The sequence below is a fragment of the Siniperca chuatsi genome, linkage group LG16 (assembly GCF_020085105.1).
Source record: "Siniperca chuatsi isolate FFG_IHB_CAS linkage group LG16, ASM2008510v1, whole genome shotgun sequence".
Classification (NCBI taxonomy): domain Eukaryota; kingdom Metazoa; phylum Chordata; class Actinopteri; order Centrarchiformes; family Sinipercidae; genus Siniperca; species Siniperca chuatsi.
In genome coordinates this window covers 19,362,429-19,379,721 of record NC_058057.1, presented here as the reverse complement: position 1 = coordinate 19,379,721, position 17,293 = coordinate 19,362,429, and the positions used below count along the sequence as shown (strand labels likewise).

General features: G+C 38.7%; 1 protein-coding gene across 5 annotated transcripts in view; it reads left to right on the top strand.

Moving 5' to 3' along the window:
- The window catches only part of gphnb (gephyrin b), a 96,149-nt gene extending 80,291 nt beyond the window's left edge, over nucleotides 1–15,858 (top strand). For 2 of the 5 annotated variants that reach the window (XM_044169575.1, XM_044169574.1), the window contains 12 exons: nucleotides 3,313–3,405; nucleotides 6,625–6,680; nucleotides 7,027–7,146; nucleotides 7,470–7,528; nucleotides 8,740–8,893; nucleotides 10,859–10,980; nucleotides 11,191–11,278; nucleotides 11,532–11,605; nucleotides 11,876–11,940; nucleotides 12,064–12,167; nucleotides 13,766–13,862; nucleotides 14,600–15,858. In XM_044169575.1, coding sequence (XP_044025510.1) covers nucleotides 3,313–3,405; nucleotides 6,625–6,680; nucleotides 7,027–7,146; nucleotides 7,470–7,528; nucleotides 8,740–8,893; nucleotides 10,859–10,980; nucleotides 11,191–11,278; nucleotides 11,532–11,605; nucleotides 11,876–11,940; nucleotides 12,064–12,167; nucleotides 13,766–13,862; nucleotides 14,600–14,733 — 1,166 coding nt within the window. In that variant the 3' untranslated portion in view covers nucleotides 14,734–15,858. Of the gene's footprint in view, nucleotides 1–3,240; nucleotides 3,406–6,624; nucleotides 6,681–7,026; nucleotides 7,147–7,469; nucleotides 7,529–8,739; nucleotides 8,894–10,858; nucleotides 10,981–11,190; nucleotides 11,279–11,531; nucleotides 11,606–11,875; nucleotides 11,944–12,063; nucleotides 12,168–13,765; nucleotides 13,863–14,599 lie in introns of all 5 variants that reach the window. The other 3 variants (XM_044169573.1, XM_044169572.1, XM_044169571.1) reach the window with 3 other exon arrangements.
- The last annotated feature ends 1,435 nt before the right edge of the window (nucleotides 15,859–17,293 follow it).

Here is a 17,293-nt window from a genome sequence, read left to right as displayed (position 1 = left end):
AATGTTGCAGAGAATACTGTAAATGCAGCTGACCTGAACTGTATTTTCAAGATTTCTACATAAACAGAAATTGGTATTTATCATTGTCTACACTGAGGTTATTACAGGTTTTATTTCTCTTTAGTTTTTATTTGGGTGTTGCTTGTACAGTTACAATTCTGTTCATAAATTGACAGAAAGAGATGTGCATAGTAGGTATAACGTATTGTTTTCATTGATTTATTTCTAAAGAATATTTTACTTGCTGCTACAATCAATATTTTCATATGATCTTTATAGAAATATATATTTTACTTGAATGTATATGACAGGGGGCGCACTTAGTGACAAACCCATGAAGAATTATCACATGAATGCAGTTTTGCTCAGCTCTAAGGAGTGTTTCAGCATCTTTCAGCTTATTGTTTTGCCTTTATGGCCCGCAACTTTACTGTTTTGGTTCACTGTTACCGCTCTTATCAGTGTCATTTTCAGTCACAGCAGGAAGCCGTTTTCACTAAAAAAGCTCACTACCTGTCCAGCACCAAACAGCAGACAGACAAAGTTAGAGACTAGCAGGTGAACATAGTGGAGCATTTAGCAGCTAAAGAGCCAGATATTTCCCTCAGGAGTTGGTAGAGACCAAAACAGAACTAAAAGTAGAGTGAATATTGGACTTAAATTTGCCAGGTGGCCAGAAACACCTAATGAGTCCTGTATAAAACACTCTTTGTTTAAGGACTAATTATCCTGTTATCACTACATGTTCCTCATTGGTGGGTGGAGAGTCACTTGAAGCTAACTATGATTCAGTTCAGGTACTCATTATCCAGTCTGTTTGCTCCTTGGCTTATGTTTATTGTTTCAAGTTATTTATGTCATTTGTAAGTTTAAGTGTGTTGGGTATACTTTAGATTGAGATATCCTGTATTTTTCTTTGTATTTTCCCAGACCTAATTAGTTTTACTCCTGTCCAATTGAATGATAAAGTTGGATGTGTAAATAAGCAGCCATTTGCTAAAAAGTTCGCCATAGCAACTTAAAAGGTGATGATATGTCAATGTTCTGTTTAAAGCTTGTTCCCGATGTCCTGAAGTAGCCAAGCAAATCTGTTCATTTAAAAAGTGAAAGGTTTAGAAAGTAGATGTCTGATTCACATTCATTTTAGTGTTTGTTTTGTTTTTAATTCACCTTGATATAATAATATCTAATGTATGTATTTAATGCATCTTTGTAGTTGTTGTTGTTTGCACGTCTAAACAAACATACACAGAGAGGCAGCACCTGTGAGTCTAGTCAGCCTTCTGGCAGCGTGGCCTCAGCACCAGCAGAGGGTGACACAGAGCCAGGCTGAGGGCAGAGGGGAAACCACAAGCTCTTTAATTCATCTCTGAAGATGGGGTAGCAAGCATTGGGGGCAATAATAGCCTGCGGCGCACATGACTTCTAGATCAATGATGGTAGAAGGAACACTCTTTCATATCCCAGGTGAGAAGTGATGTTTCATGTTCTTGGAGAGGGAAGGGAATTGCAGGATTTGCAGGAGCACAGTTCGGAGGAGGACAGTGGGATAAGGAAGAGAGGAAGATGGAATATGAGAGATGAAATATTTAGTGAGACAGCTGGAGCAGCTCCCCTGCTGGATTTAAACAGGGTCTGCGTGTGTGTGTGTGCGTGTGCGCGCGCACTGTGTCATAGCGTGTTGTTGGGTTTATATGCTGTATTTATATCATGAGTGTGGAATTATAAGGATCTATCAGTCTCTTTTTTATAATGATGTAATACACATATTAACCAGCACTGATTGTCACTTTCCTTTTCAGGTAAAATATCAAAAGAATAGTCAGTTCTTGAAAGAGTAATACTAAATATCTCAAATCTGTGCTCCATTTAGATAAACACTTAAAGGAATAGTTAGTTAGATATTTTAGGAAATACACTTATTCGCTTTCTTCCCGAGAGTTAGATGAGAAGATAAATACCACTCTCATGTCTGTAGAGTAAATATGAAGCTATGCTAAGCTAAGCTTTGTCCAGTGGTAAAAAAAAACAATCTGCCTAGTACTTCTAAAGCTCACTAATTACCATTGTATATGTTTATTTGTTTAATCTGTACAAAAGGCTTAAAAACGACATGTGTTTTTACAGAGCCAGGCTAGCTGTTTCCCTCTGTTTCCAGTCTTTGTGCTAAGCTAAGCTAACCTGCTGCTGGTGGTACCTTTACATTTAGAGTACAGACAGGAGGGTGGAAATATTACTTTAATCTATTTATATGCAAGAATATGTACACAAGTACTGTGTGTTTAGCATGAGTGTGCAAGTGCACATGCATGCATATGTTTATATCACCCTTTCACCATCTCCTAAAATTAAAGATTGTTTCTAGTAGAAGATTGATGAAGATGACCATTATGTGACCCTCAATCAAACACATATTTTGTTTTGGCAACAAGACATCACCTCTGTTCTATTTTTATTCACAACTCAGCTCCAACACATGGTTTTAACAAGCTGTTTAAATAGCAGCTTGGAATCAGTAGCAGTTGTGAAAATACACCAGAATATCTCAAATGAAAATGCTGCTACTGACTTAAAAAATTATGTAAGGATAGGACACGTCCAACAAGCACGTGTGTCTTCTTCTACCATTGAGATGCATTATTTACAGTCATCTAGTAAGCCGATGTGTGTATGCATGTGTGTGGGTGTCTGTATGTGTTCATGCATATTTTTCCCCTTTCAGCTCATTGATATCATAGATCTTCATATTAACACCCATATAAACATAGCATAAAGGCTCTAAGAAATGCCAGATATAGCCACACAGTAGCTTAAGGTATTTTAGTGCCAGGATTTTTCTCCTCCACCCACTCTCCCTCTGTCTTTTTCTGTCTTTCTTTCCTTCCCTAACTTTCTCTGAGCTATTGTCTCTGTGCAGAGTCTCTGTTCTTCCTACACAAATGTTTCCTGAGTGTTTTTAACTTCATCTGGCTGGTGGAAGTGATTAAGAAATTTGGATAGGGACACTTGCAAGCCTCCACTTGATGTATGTGAATCAGAAAGCTGAAATAGAAAAGGAGAATGAGTGTGTCTGTGTGTGCTGGTCAGGTGGTGAGTCATGCACAGAGATCCTGATGTGTGGTGTCACACTATGTCTCCCTTTAAAACACACACACACACATATATATACACACATTCGGCTCATATGCCCCTCTGTATCTCCCTCACCCTCTCTACCTCTGTCTCTCTTTCTCTCTCCAGCTGTCGCTCTCTCCCTCCGCCACCCTTCGCCCAGCTTCTCCTCATACCCATGTTCTTCCTCTTCTCCCACAGATGGGATGGGTCGAGTCCTGGCTCAGGACGTTTATGCCAAAGACAACCTGCCACCCTTCCCTGCTTCTGTCAAGGATGGTTATGCTGTGAGAGGTAAGTACCGTGCATTGTGGCAGGTGATTTAAAATATGTTCCTGTTCTGTCCGTCTCAGATCAGTTGAATTTATTTGTTTGCCATTAGAGTCAGTTTTGCTGAAACAATGTGGATAAGATGCAAATTGTTGAAGTTAAGCTGTGAAACAACAGTTGAAATATTCAAACTAATATTCAGGCCTCAAAAACATATAGTGGTAAAAGAAATGGGAACTCTTTCAAAGTACAAGTGGGCACAAACTTACACAAATTGAAGGCAGAGCCCGTGTTCTGCTTATATGGCACAATGATTGTTCCTGAAAGCTAAAATAGAAAAGACAATGTTTAATCCAATACTGGCCGTTTTTTAGGTCTTTTTATTGTGTTTTTATCTGGAGGAACGGTTATGGAGCACAGTGGAAGCTCTGCAGCCAGTTGCACCAGCTGTTCGTCAGTTCAAATTTAGCCTTGTTATAACGTAAGAGTTTACTAAATGGAGATTTATACATCACTAAGAGATCAGTTGTTACCAGTAACTGCCAGGTGTAACTGTTGCGTAACTAACTGAACTAGCTAACAGAATTAATGTTAACTTACTATGTGAACCGTTTGACTGAAGAGTAAAAGAGGTCCACATATCTGACCTGACACTTGATCAAAATGCAGTATGTGTCTGTTTAGAGATGAGCAATTATTCATTTTTTTCATTAGTAGGGTGTTATTTTTGTTATATAACTAGGATAGTTATACATTTCTCACTTTTTAACCATCAATATGACCAAATATTTCAATGTATTGCAGATGAAGAATCTTGCATGTTTATTTCTTGCAACAAATAAGTGATTATGTAATATGTAACTGAGGCAGTAACCAGCAGAAGTGGTACTTAATGAAGAGCCATTTGGGAGCCGAAAGAGCCGACTCTCAGAAAGGAACAGAGCCATAAGATCCGGCTCCCTTCAAAGAGCCGTAATTTCCATCACTATGAAACACACAAATGTATTTATGTTTGCACATCAAATTAAAGAAAGTCACACCCACATTTACAAAGGATTGGCAGTTAAGTTTAATATATTGTCTGGCCGTCATTTTTGGAAGTTCTTGTCACTCTGATGCTTTCCATTTACATAGCTGATATATTTTGATTGGATGGTGCTGCAGATGTTTTCTAGCAACTGCTTTACACATTACTAAAGTCTTTATCAGTTAAGATATTCCTTCAAATGTAATGGTACAACCCAATTTAGCAAATTACTAGTTTGAAACTAGCTAGCAGGTACAGAGGACTTTACACACAAACTTAGAGATGGATTTACAAATCGCTGGTGCAACCCAATCCAGTTTGCCATTTCTTCATTTCTTTGGATTTGACTTCAGCCTGGCACCTACAGTGATGTCGATGAGACTGTCTATTCATAGAGTCAGTGTTTTGTTTTCTTAAGAGAAAGTTGCAGAACTAACCAGGACAGTGTGTCTTTCCTTCTGTACAAATGACCTGACTGTTCTGGTTGGACATGAATAGGACACTGGGGGAGTGGAGAACTGCCTCAGGAGCTATGTAAGGGCTTCTTCTGCCAGGGTGAACTGAAGGGAGATTGAGGGTCTATATTGTGGGACATGGATGGGGCTGTCCTCCATAGCTGCCAGGTGGAGAACAAGTGGCAGGAGATATAGGGTTTATCTTTGTTCAGAGAGATAGCTTTCAAAGAGTTTCATTCCTATGGCGGCACTAATTCCTTAGAGTGGTTTTCTAGGTGAGATCTAGGTGAGGCAAACTTGGTATACTTGTTTTGGTCAAGAAATCAGCATCTGGGCGTCCTGGAAAGCATTGAAAACCCTGTTAACCTGGAGGGCAGGGTGGCAGCTTGTTAGCTCCAGGCAGCTCAAAAACTTTTGCATGTAACATCTGCTTTTGGCTCTTGCTGATGGAGTAGGAGGAGGAGAATACCACAGGTCTCTCTGGGTTTTATGCATCTGTCCTGAGGGCCTGGCGCCTGCCGAGGCATACATGTGCAGATTTTAGAGATTTTAGTGCCTAGACTGTGGGTGTGGAAGGAGCCAATAACCTATTGCTTTCTCCAGAGCACAGTGTGTATTTTTGCTCTTTTACCATCCTGCAACATCCACCTTTTGCTGTCACTGGAGGTTAGAAAAACTGCCAAAAGCTGAATGAATTAGTCTTTGTTAGACTGCTAAATGGATTCATAGAAGTGCTGAGGCCTGATAGTGCCAAAGAGTGCGTAGGTCACATGTTACTTCTACTGACATCATCACCTGAAATGAAGGAGTGTCAGGAGAAAAGACTGCTGCCTTTCCATGTTCTGAGCATGGTGCAATTTGGATAGGTAGCAGTTAAAAACCATGTATACAGTAGGTGTTAATGCTAAGAACTGCAAAGTTATGCAGCAGACACTTCATAAGAGGCCAGGGAACATGTAGGGAAAGATAGAGCATGGAGTCCTAGTGAAAAACTGCTTCAGTGCTGGCTGGATCTGATGGTTGGAAATGGTGAAAACCTCACATTTCCATTGTCTATTTTTCAAAAACTATTTAAAAAACTGTCTTGCTTTTAACTCAACAACAGATATTTGTTGGCATCCAGTGGGGTGTTCAAGTGTTTCACAGGGAAAATAGTTTTTATTAACCAGCAGGGAAGCATTTAATCCTTTATTTAAGATTACATGTTAAAACCATAAAATTAAAGTCAACATTTTTCACTTACCAAGGACATTTTGCAATGTCAAAGGGTATTTTAAAGTTTGAATTGTGTTTCGAGTGTTTTATGATGAGCTTCATTCTTGGTCCTGTGTGTTTGACCAGTAGAAAAGTAGAACAATAAGGGTGTTTCTGGATTTTGTTTCCACATTGGTTCAAGTCGGCTATTTGGCTATAGCAATACTGAAAGTGATGGTCTCTGTACAAGTCAGGGTGGAGGGCATGATGTTAAAAAAAATGCTTGTAGCCTGTATGTTTCAGCATTACAGAAGAAGAGGGTTCAACTGTGTGATTGATGATTCAATCTGTGAGGCCTGCCAGCATTGAAAATACTGTGTATGTCTGTTTTTGAGATGTTTAGTTAAAGAACATGAAATGTCAGTGTTTCTCTCTCTCCTTCTCTTCCTGTTTGTTCATTCTGTAGCCCACTGAAATAAAATGACTCAACTAAATGACACACTCCTACACACACACGTTTTCAGCTGCACACATGTGTAATGCTATTAAATCTTTCTTTTATTTTAGCGGCTGACGGCCCAGGCGACCGCTTCATCATTGGAGAGTCCCAAGCTGGAGAGCAGGTCCGCGCCCACGTTGACACTTAGACACACATGCTTTCTCTGGCTCACAAAAAAGACCCTCACACACACACACACCCACACAACCTCTATATGAAAATAAAGTATTTCACTTTTGTCTTTCACCTCACGCCTTGACCAGCTGTAATTGCACACCAGTGTGTTCCCTTAGCAGGTGATGAAAAGCCCTTCGCCCCAAAGCAGTACTAGAAAGTCAAAGTGCTGCCAAACTATAAAACAGATTAGACCTTTGAGACAAGAGTAGGCTACAGAGATTTATTGACTACCTCAACCTCTCATCTTGAAAAAAATCAGCACACAGGCAAACACGTACTGTGTCTCTGTGCAGCCCACCCACACAGTGATGCCTGGCCAGGTGATGAGGGTGACGACGGGTGCTCCTATCCCATGCGGGGCCGACGCTGTAGTCCAGGTGGAAGACACCGAGCTGCTCCGCGAGTCTGAAGATGTAAGTCTGACTTCTGGTCTCTTACCTAGTGAACAGGCAGGAAGATGTCAGAATCAGGGTTGTGGTCAGCTCAACCCAACTCAAATTTACCCCGTGAAGGGCATCAGTAACTTTTGACTCACATTTACCTTTTATATAGGTACTACATAGAGTTTATACCAACACCATAGCAACTGAAAATAAATTCTGGTTGTTTTAAATGTCACTGAGAGTAAGTTTAGCCCAGAGATGAACAGAATACACAATACATTTTGGTCTAGTATAGTCCAAGTAAAACTGTATCTGTTCACTTTGATGGATCTGACAGCTGGTTTGTCTTTCAGGGCACAGAGGAGCTGGAGGTACGAATCCTAGTACAGGCTCGTCCAGGGCAGGACATCAGGTTGGTGTCTTATTGAATCACCGTTTTATTTGTCAAATACTGTAGATTTGGTAGTCAGTCACCCACCCACCTTTTTGTTTGTTAGCCCACATCTTTATTATACATCTCATAGTAGGCAGTATCAAACTGATTACTGAAAGCACAGTTGATGTTTTCGGGTTGTCCGTCCGTGCGTCCTCCCATCAGTCCCATTCTCGTGAACTCGATATCTCAGGAATGCCTGGAAGGAATTCCTTCAAATATGGTACAAACGGCCACTTGGACTCAAGGAAGAACTGATTAGAATTTGGTGGTCAAAGGTCAAGGTCGCTGTGGCCTCATATAGCACGTTTTTGGCCATACCTTAAGAATTCATGACCATATTTCACAGTTGGTTGGACAATGAATTGGAGAAACTTGACTCAAAGGTCAAAGGTCACTGTGACCTCAAAATTTCCTTAGCAAACATGTTTTTGGCTATAACTCAGGAATTGATGCAGAAAGTATGACAAAATTTCACACAGATGTTTAATTTTTTACCCAAAAGGTGAAAGGTCAACTTCAATGTGATATCATAATGTGCTGTACTGAACACCATAACTCAGGAACACAAGGGGAGATTGTAACCATATTTCACAGTTGGTCGGACACTGAATAGGTGACTCAAAGGTCATTGTGACCTCAAAATAGGTTTTTAGCCATAATTTAGGAATGAACTGGGCGATTCCAAATTTCACACACATGTTGGCTGGGATGACACAATGAGTAAACAATAACTAGCACAGTACGGGCTGTCCACCATCTCGTCCATTTTACCTTTCACTTTCTGCCTCATTCTGAATTTCGAATGGCATCGGAATCACATCAGTGCAAACAACAAGTTGGAGCATGCCTAGCAGGGGCGGTAATTCCAGTTGGTTATACTGCTGGCTCCTTGCCTCTATTTCATCATATGATTATGATTATACTTGGCATTTTATTTACCTCTACATTACTGGTTATGGCAGGAAGAAAAACAAATACTTAAAATATACTAAATGTCTCTACCAGAATGTATTATTTGTGCTACTTTTTTGGAGTCTTTGTTAGGTTACTATCTTAACCTTGCACCTTAAATTACATGGTATACAGTAGGGACCATACAAATTCTAACTGCACATTGTATTTTTCAGCATTCTTCCCTTTCTCTCTTTGTTTTCCTCCGAACCATCATCTCTGCTGTCCTACCATAGGCCTATCGGTCATGACATTAAGCGCGGGGAGTGTGTGCTTGCAAAGGGCACCCACATGGGCCCGTCTGAGATTGGTCTCCTGGCCACTGTGGGAGTCACAGAGGTGGAGGTCCAGAAATTCCCTGTGGTGGCCGTCATGTCCACAGGAAATGAGGTAGGGGGTTAAGAAAAACTTGCATGTTTTTATCAAGAAGCATTATTTTCATTTGGGAAATTATACCCCCATACTGTCAGATAATATTATAAAGAGTACGGTCTAGACCTGCTCTATAGGAAAAGTGCAATGAGATAACTTCTATTATGAATTGGCGCTATATAAATAAAACTGAATTGCATTAAAGGTGCACCATTGAATCTGTATTTGCCAAAAAGGTTCAGTGTCAGCTGCTGAAGGTAACAACAATGTGCCATCTTTTCTGACAACGTACCTTGTTCATATTTATGCACAATCAACATTGTTTGCTTTGACTGCGGACACCAGAACAACATTCAGAGCTGAATGTGCACTCAGCCGCTTCATGTGTGCTTTCAGTTGTGAAGAATGTGTTTATCTGTGACCAGGTGGTTTGTTTTAAACGCTGGAATCATATTTGTGCATTTTCTGTGTGACTGATGTGCAGTTTAGATTTCATGGGGTGTGTACCCTTTATGGAGATCCTCAGCAGACTCTAGATACCCATAACACCTTGTTCTCAGCACTGTGCAGATATGTCTAAATTGTATAAATCCGCCGTGAGTCACCTACTCCATGGCCACATTCCAAAACTCTGAAGTGATATATTGTCCTCATCTCCCCTCCTTTGGGCAAGTCTGATGAAATGGTCTGATGATATGGTTTCTTTGTCTTCTAATTTTTATGCACGTACCTGCAACAATGTTAATTTGACCATCTAGATTTTGGGTACATTCTCTGTAATGCATTTTTTCTGAGACCCAGATGAAGAACAACAAAAAATATCTGTGCAGAGCTGGTGTCTACAACTGAAGAGTATACAGTATGTCTGCCCACAATATATTTTAGAAAAATTATATTAGATGTGTGTTAATTTGTGGTGTTGTTATAATAATCGTAGTAATTAGCAGTGCCTGTTGACGTTTACTCATCATGAGGACTCAGACCGAAACAGAAAGTTTAAATTTGTAGTTCTATTACAAAAAGTAGTGAGGTCAGATGTATGAATGAAAATAGAAGACATACATTATGCTGTGGGATGATTTCCATTAATTCCAAAATAAAACTAATACACATTACACCATACTGCAGTTACTCATGTATCGACAAGACCTGCAAATAATTGATTTAGCAAGTTGTTCTTATATATATCTATATCTGAAAATAGGGTTGCAACTAATGGTTATTTACAGTATTTATAATCTGTTGCTTATTTTTTCGATTAATCGATTGATCATTTAGTCTATAAAATCTCACAATAGTGAAAAATGCCCATCACAAGTTCCCAAAGTTGACATCTTCAAATTGCTTGTTTTGTCTTACCAACAGTTCAAAATCCAAAGATATTGAGTTTACAATGATATAAAACAGAATAAAGAAGCAAATACTTACACTAGAAAAGCTATAGAACCAGAGAATTAATGCAATTTTGTTTGATAAATAATTCAAACAATTAATCGATTGTCAAAATTTATGCCGATTCCTTTTCTGTTAATCGACTAATTAATGAATCATATAATTACTATATAAAAGCACAAGCAACAAAAAATGGGTGAAGTTAATTTGAAACTTCAGACCGTGTGCTCTTTACTTTACTCAGTCAAAATACTGTATAATATTTTTAAACCGAGTAATTTCTGGCAATCACTATATCAGCCTCCTTTTCAGAACCAACCCATTTGCTACCAAGATCAGGCTAAATATAGTAATAATATGATAGTAAACAAAGGATGTTTGCCAACAAGGCTCTTAACCCCTTCTCTTCCAGCTGAATAATTATTTCTTTACCCACCAGACTTGCTGCCACCCAAAGAGATCCTAAGAATATTTTATGAATAATGTTAAAGTCAGATCGGGTTTTTTACTTACATCGACTTCAAAAAGGATGGCTATTGAATCTATAAAGAGTGTTTCTAATATTTAATTTCTCCCCATGTGTTGTTATAGCTGCTGAACCCAGAAGATGACCTCCATCCTGGGAAGATCAGGGACAGCAATCGTTCCACCCTGCTGGCTACTATCCAGGAGCACGGCTACCCCACCATCAATCTGGGCATCGTGGGAGACAAGTACGCCTTCACGTTTATTCTCTGAACATTTCCATGCTTGTTACACCTCCAATATAATGTTCATCATCTTACTATACTACCTCAAAACTCTTTCCCTTTTCCCTCCATTATATATGAGTTGGTGGTTAACGTGGTGTGTGTGTGTGTGTGTGTGTGTGTGTGTGTGTGTGTGTGTGTGTGTGTGTGTGTGTGTTCTTCTGTGCCCAACAGCCCTGATGACCTTCTCAACGCTCTGAATGAAGGCATCAGCCGTGCTGATGTCATCATCACCTCAGGAGGAGTGTCCATGGGAGAGAAGGTATGATGGCAGAACAGAAAGTGCACACATACAATCATGGCATTGTGTTTCACTGACACTTTGTGGTAGAAGAGGGAACGACAGCCTTTATTTTTGAGTAAATTATGAAAAAACACCAAAACTCACAGATCATTTTTTATGGGCTATCTGAGTTAACTTTATTTTTTAATCTAGGCGATTCTGTTCATCTCTCAAATGTATTGCTCTTTTATGTTTGTTAAATGTTGATTTGTAATTTCAATGTCTTTTTTAGGACTACCTTAAGCAGGTGCTGGATATTGATCTTCATGCTCAAATCCATTTTGGTCGTGTTTTCATGAAACCAGGGTAAGAAAATGTCAAAGTCACCTTTATTTTCATGCAACTTTTCACAACACAGAAAATTGAAATAGAATGGGTTAAAGTCAACAAGATAATCAGTTTAAATATCAGGTGTACATTTAAAGCAGTATTGCATAAAACAGGCAAATATACTAAATTTAAAAAAAAAAAAGTGTTCTGTGAAGTGATATACAATGTGAGACACTGAGGAATTGGTACAGGATTTATTATAACGGTTGAAATCAAAATCAACATATGTTGTTTTTCTTTTTTCAGTCTCCCGACAACATTTGCCACCTTGGACATGGACGGTGCTCGTAAACTAATCTTTGCCCTCCCAGGTAGTGTGTGAAGTTGAGAGAAAGAGTGATTCACACCACTATTTCTGAAGAGATGTTACTCATATATTTTTCTCTCTCCTTTCTCTTCTCGCTCTCCTCTCTCGGTCCGTCCATCTGTCCTAGGAAACCCCGTGTCTGCTGTTGTCACCTGTAATCTTTTTGTCATCCCTGCCTTGAGGAAGATGCAAGGCATTTTGGACCCCAGGCCCACCATCATTAAAGCAAGGGTAGGATGCACAGGGTCAAAGTCATGACAAAGTCAAACAAGTTCATCATCTGTTGAGGCTTAGAGTTAGATCATAATTCACTTGTTTTGTGATAACAAACAGATTTCAGACTTTCATGTAGAACAAAAAGTGCCAATTGTATCACACTTAATTTAGAGAAGGGTGCTATGTTGATGTAATTTTTATCAAAGTTGTCTGTCTCAAACAAATCACAAAAAGTAGGAAGACCAGTCCCTGTTTGCAAAAAGATAATTTGTCTTCCCATATGTGAACATTTGAGTGTAGATGCAACAAACTGTAGCAGAGAGGAAATATAAATCATGGGAATATTTACAATTATTGTTTGTACTAAAGTTCCAGGGTGTATCATTGCAGTCCATTGCATGTTAACTCACAATTTAATGCTATTTTCATCATCCGCTTGATGCATATTTATGACCACCATGTTTTGCTTTGACTTGGCAGAGGAACCAATCACTGCCCACACTGACCTCAAGGCCTGCTCCCTGGTCATGAATATTCATAATTGTAGAGCAAGAAAAATCATAATAATATCAAACACACTGAACAGACGCAGCTTGTGTCCCCAACTAGCATCATCAAGTAAGAGGTCTGGTCCCCTGCCGTCATGGGTGTTATCCAGAGAGCTATACTACATAATTTGCTGTTATAAAGCAGTTAGAAATCAACTTGAATGCATTACTGCCACTTAGTGGTGGGACTGATGGCCTCAAAGCACAGATGTAGCCAGATAATTTCCCTCAGCAGATGGCATCAGACCCAGGTCAAATATTCTTCTGGAGAAACCTTTACCTTTGCCAATAAAGTTGGAAGAGTTTCCACCGCTTTCTGTTTGCCTTGTTGCCTTATAGAAATATATAAAGTTTATAAAATGTACAAAAGTATTTGGCAGAATTTGGGTGGGCAGATAGCCTTTTACCAAAGTTAATTATATTTTGCTGATGGTCCAGATCTGGGATTTTTGCCATTAGAAGATTTTCATTTTTTTAGCCGTAACTATTGTGCTGCATTCACATGCTGGAAGAAAAGTCTGATATTCAGGACTTCTTTGAGGACACATGCTAAACAAACATCAAATGTTACTGAGTCAAAAGCTTTGTAGGGATTTCTGGCACAACGTCACCTACTTCGAAGCTGCATGGAGAAGCGAAAAAAGTCTGAAGAGGCTCCAAAACACCAGTAAAACTGGTGGTATAAAGAACAACTTTATTGTGATACGAACACATGTCGGCTTGTGGCCTTCTTCAGGTTCACGAGTCCAAAGCTTTACCAGTCTGCAGTCAAAGTTTGTGACAGTCTTTCTGCACTGGACCAAGAAACCTATTGTTACTTTAGCCTTCATAGGTGCCAGAATAGTGGGGTTTGCAACATCAGTGTGAGTGTAAGGATTCTAGGAAATGATCTGAAAGCCAATTTAGTATATGTTACTACACTGTATGAAACTTCTCAGTAAACCACATCCATCTTGTATTGCAAGTGTCAGGCTATCTTTAAGAATTACAGACTGAATATCTGCAGTGATAAAGATGACTTGTTGACATATATCATTATAATTTCTGTTGTATGTTTTTTTCTAGTTGTCTTGCGATGTGAAGTTGGATCCTCGTCCTGAATACCACCGCTGCATTCTGACATGGCATCACCAGGAGCCTCTGCCGTGGGCACAGAGCACAGGTACCAAAATCAAAGCCAGTACCAAGCAATACTATGAAGGATTCTGTATGACAGCCACGTATCTGAATTAGGCTCTAACTGTTCAATGGTAGATGGCATAATTTGTTAATTTATCGCTCCCTGTCAAGCGAGGAAAAAAAATTATAATTTAGATAGATACCGTTTTTCACCGTTTTTCACATCCATAAATCCAATCCAAATCATCAAAATGAACACATTCACTGAACTGCAGCTACTTCATATAAACATTTCCCTCGCGTGTTTTTTCCACACAAATATGTGATGTAAATTTTTTGACATTTTAAAGTAAATATTAGCCAGAAAAGAAAGTGTTCTTCAGGCACAGAGAAAAGTTATGTTAAAAGCATTAACTCAGGGCATAATGGTTTAAAACGCAGACCAGCTGCAACATCAGAAGATCTTCATCAGGGCAGAAATAATAAAGTAGATTGATTACACCTGTTACTCTATATAGACACACTGGATGTAAACATTATGCCATACCACAACTACCTTAGGTTCCCTGCATTTACTGCATCTGAAACTTTTAATATAAGCCAGTTTGACAATGAAAAATAAGATAACTAATAGGTCAAACTACAAAACTTAATAGGATTTGTGATAATTTTAATCATGTTAAGTTTCATTATGATGGGATGAAACACAAAAACACAAAGAAAATCCCCAATTTCTGATTTAATTTAATTCATTTTGTCTCTCCCTCCTCTCTGCTGCAGGGAACCAGGTGAGCAGCAGGCTGATGAGCATGCGCAGTGCTAACGGGCTCCTGATGCTACCTCCAAAAACAGAGCAATACGTGGAGCTGCACAAGGGCGAGGTGGTTGACGTCATGGTCATCGGCCGGCTATGATGTCATCACCGAGGGACAGAGCGTCGGCGTCATATAGCGAGGGTTGGAATGGGTGGTTCACGGTGCATGTCCACATATCATTGACTATTCTGTAATATGCAACGGCACAGCTAGTTTTTATTGATTTGGATAACGTTGAGGTATAGTCAACATCTTGATCACAACCTAGATACATATGAAAAAATTAATTTAAAAAGATTATAGTATTTCAAACAAAGAAAATATAACTTTTAATGAAAAAATCTAATTATAAAAAGAGATTTATTCTGTAATATATTATTATGATTATTCTTATTATTATTATCATTATTCTTCTTATTATCATTATTATATTAAGGCAACTTCGTTCCTTTCATTGCAATTGCTTTGTGTGTTCAATGCTAGACCTTATCTATAGCAGTAGCATTTTAATAGACAGCTGTAGGTGCCTGCCAGGACAAAAAAAAAGAAAATTATTATTTTCTCATCTTTAGTGGAAAAAAATAATCTGTTTTTTGAAAATGAAGAAAACATTGAGGAAGACTCCAGATTTCCCATGGTGCTCAGCTAAGAGGAAGAGGGGGCACATCAAGACCACTTCCTCTTTTGAGCGCCCATCAAGGTGACACTTCTGTTTTTCTCTCATTAGTATGCATCATAATGGCTTCACAAAGAGCTTTGCTTGTTGTTTATCTTGTGAGTCTTGTTTATGTGCGCAGTGCCAAATGCCTGGGCAGGGAAGAGGTGATGTTGGGATGGGGAGGTGGGGGGGCACACCCCAGTCTGCCCAGACCCTGAAGCTTCCTTATATTCACGGTAACCGGGTGTAAACTTTGCCCCAAACCCCCCCAGGGGCGAGCTGAACCTGGGAAAAATAATCTTTTATTTGATCAACTATTTAAGAAAAAAAAGAAAGAAAAGAAACAGCTTCTTTAAGTGCTGACAGCCTTTTTAACCAACTTCACAAAAAATGTACAGAAAAAATAAGAACCATATTGTACAGATATATGTGACCAGCACTCCTAAGGAAATTATTAAGCAATGAGGAGACATTGAACAACGCTGTACTATAACATTTTCTGTAATGATATGAAACTGATGAAAGAGACAAAGATAATAAAAATCCTTGATCATTATGTAAAAAAAGTTCTTGTTGGGTTTCCTTTTTTAATAAAATATATCTAAAGAAAAAATAGTGATTTTCTTCTTTGGTACTAAAGGTGTGGTAGGTGGTAGCCTGAAGGTTAGAGAAGTGCAAGAATTTTGAATGAATGAGTAATGGTCTTACCTTTCTTATCAATCACTGCCGAGGTCCATGAGCAAAGCACCACAATGGATACAGTTCCCAAATATGAATGTGTTTAACTGTTTAATTAATACAAAGGTTCTCAGAAAAACTAAAAACAGTTACTAATGTACTGTGTTAGGTATAATTTTGAAGTACTTTACTATACTTTACTTGAATATTTCCATTTTGTGCTACTTTATACTTCAAGTTCTCTACATATCAATTTCACTTTTTACTCCACTACATTTGTTTGACAGCTATAGTTACCAGTTACTCTTCAGATTAAGGTTTTATATAAAAAGCATGTAATAAGCTTATAAAATACAACACATTTTTAAAGATCAAACCAGTGGATCCAAACTTTTTGGCTTGTGACCCCCTGGTGTCTGGGCCCCTTGTCATGTTTCAGATGAGTTGTTAGCTGTTCCACCAATGAAAGATTTCCCTTCTAAACTTCTCTCATAGTTTCATTTAAATAACGGTTTGAGGCCCAAAGAGATAAAATCATCCAAATTTTCACAAAAAAAGCAAAGATTAGCAAAAAGAATATACATTTGTGTCGTAGATCTTTTTTTTTCTTTTTTCTTCTCCCATTAATCATCCAATGAACCCTCAGATTTATCTTTCGACCCCTAGGTTGAGAACCACTGCACTAAACTACCTAACAGTATATAAAGTACTTAAAACTGGCCTCATCTCGTCCAGCTACAACAATAAAATGCTACTTACACATTCATGCATCAATATATACAATCTAATTATGTCATATATAACAATATATCAGTCACAGGGGACATTTTTCTGCAGAACGAGTACTTTAACATCTGATATTTTAAGTACATTTTTGCTGATAATACCTTCACTGAAGTAAAGTACCTGAGTCCTTCATCCACCACTGCTACTTCGATAAACAAAGAAACAGCTGCATTGGAATAAATCACTGCAAAGCAAAGAGGGTTTTAACTGTCTCTCTTTCCAGGAAGGTAAGTATTTAAGAATCGGGAACTGGCAGGAGAGAGCCTAATGAGGAAAAGAGGTTAAGCACAGAAGTGTCAGAAAGGATTAACTTAATAGAAAATACTGCAGGAAAAAGGCTGCTTCAGGCTTCAGTGCAGATATTTCTGAGGCTGCACAAGATTAGACAGTTTCTGTTCTGCTCTGCAAGGTGAAATGACAGCAGATCCCATTAGTTGGTGATGATTAATAGCGTTGTGACAAGAACTTAGTTAAATTCATCCATGTGAATGTGTATAAAATGTGTTGAATGTAAGGGGATCAGTATGAAGGTGATTG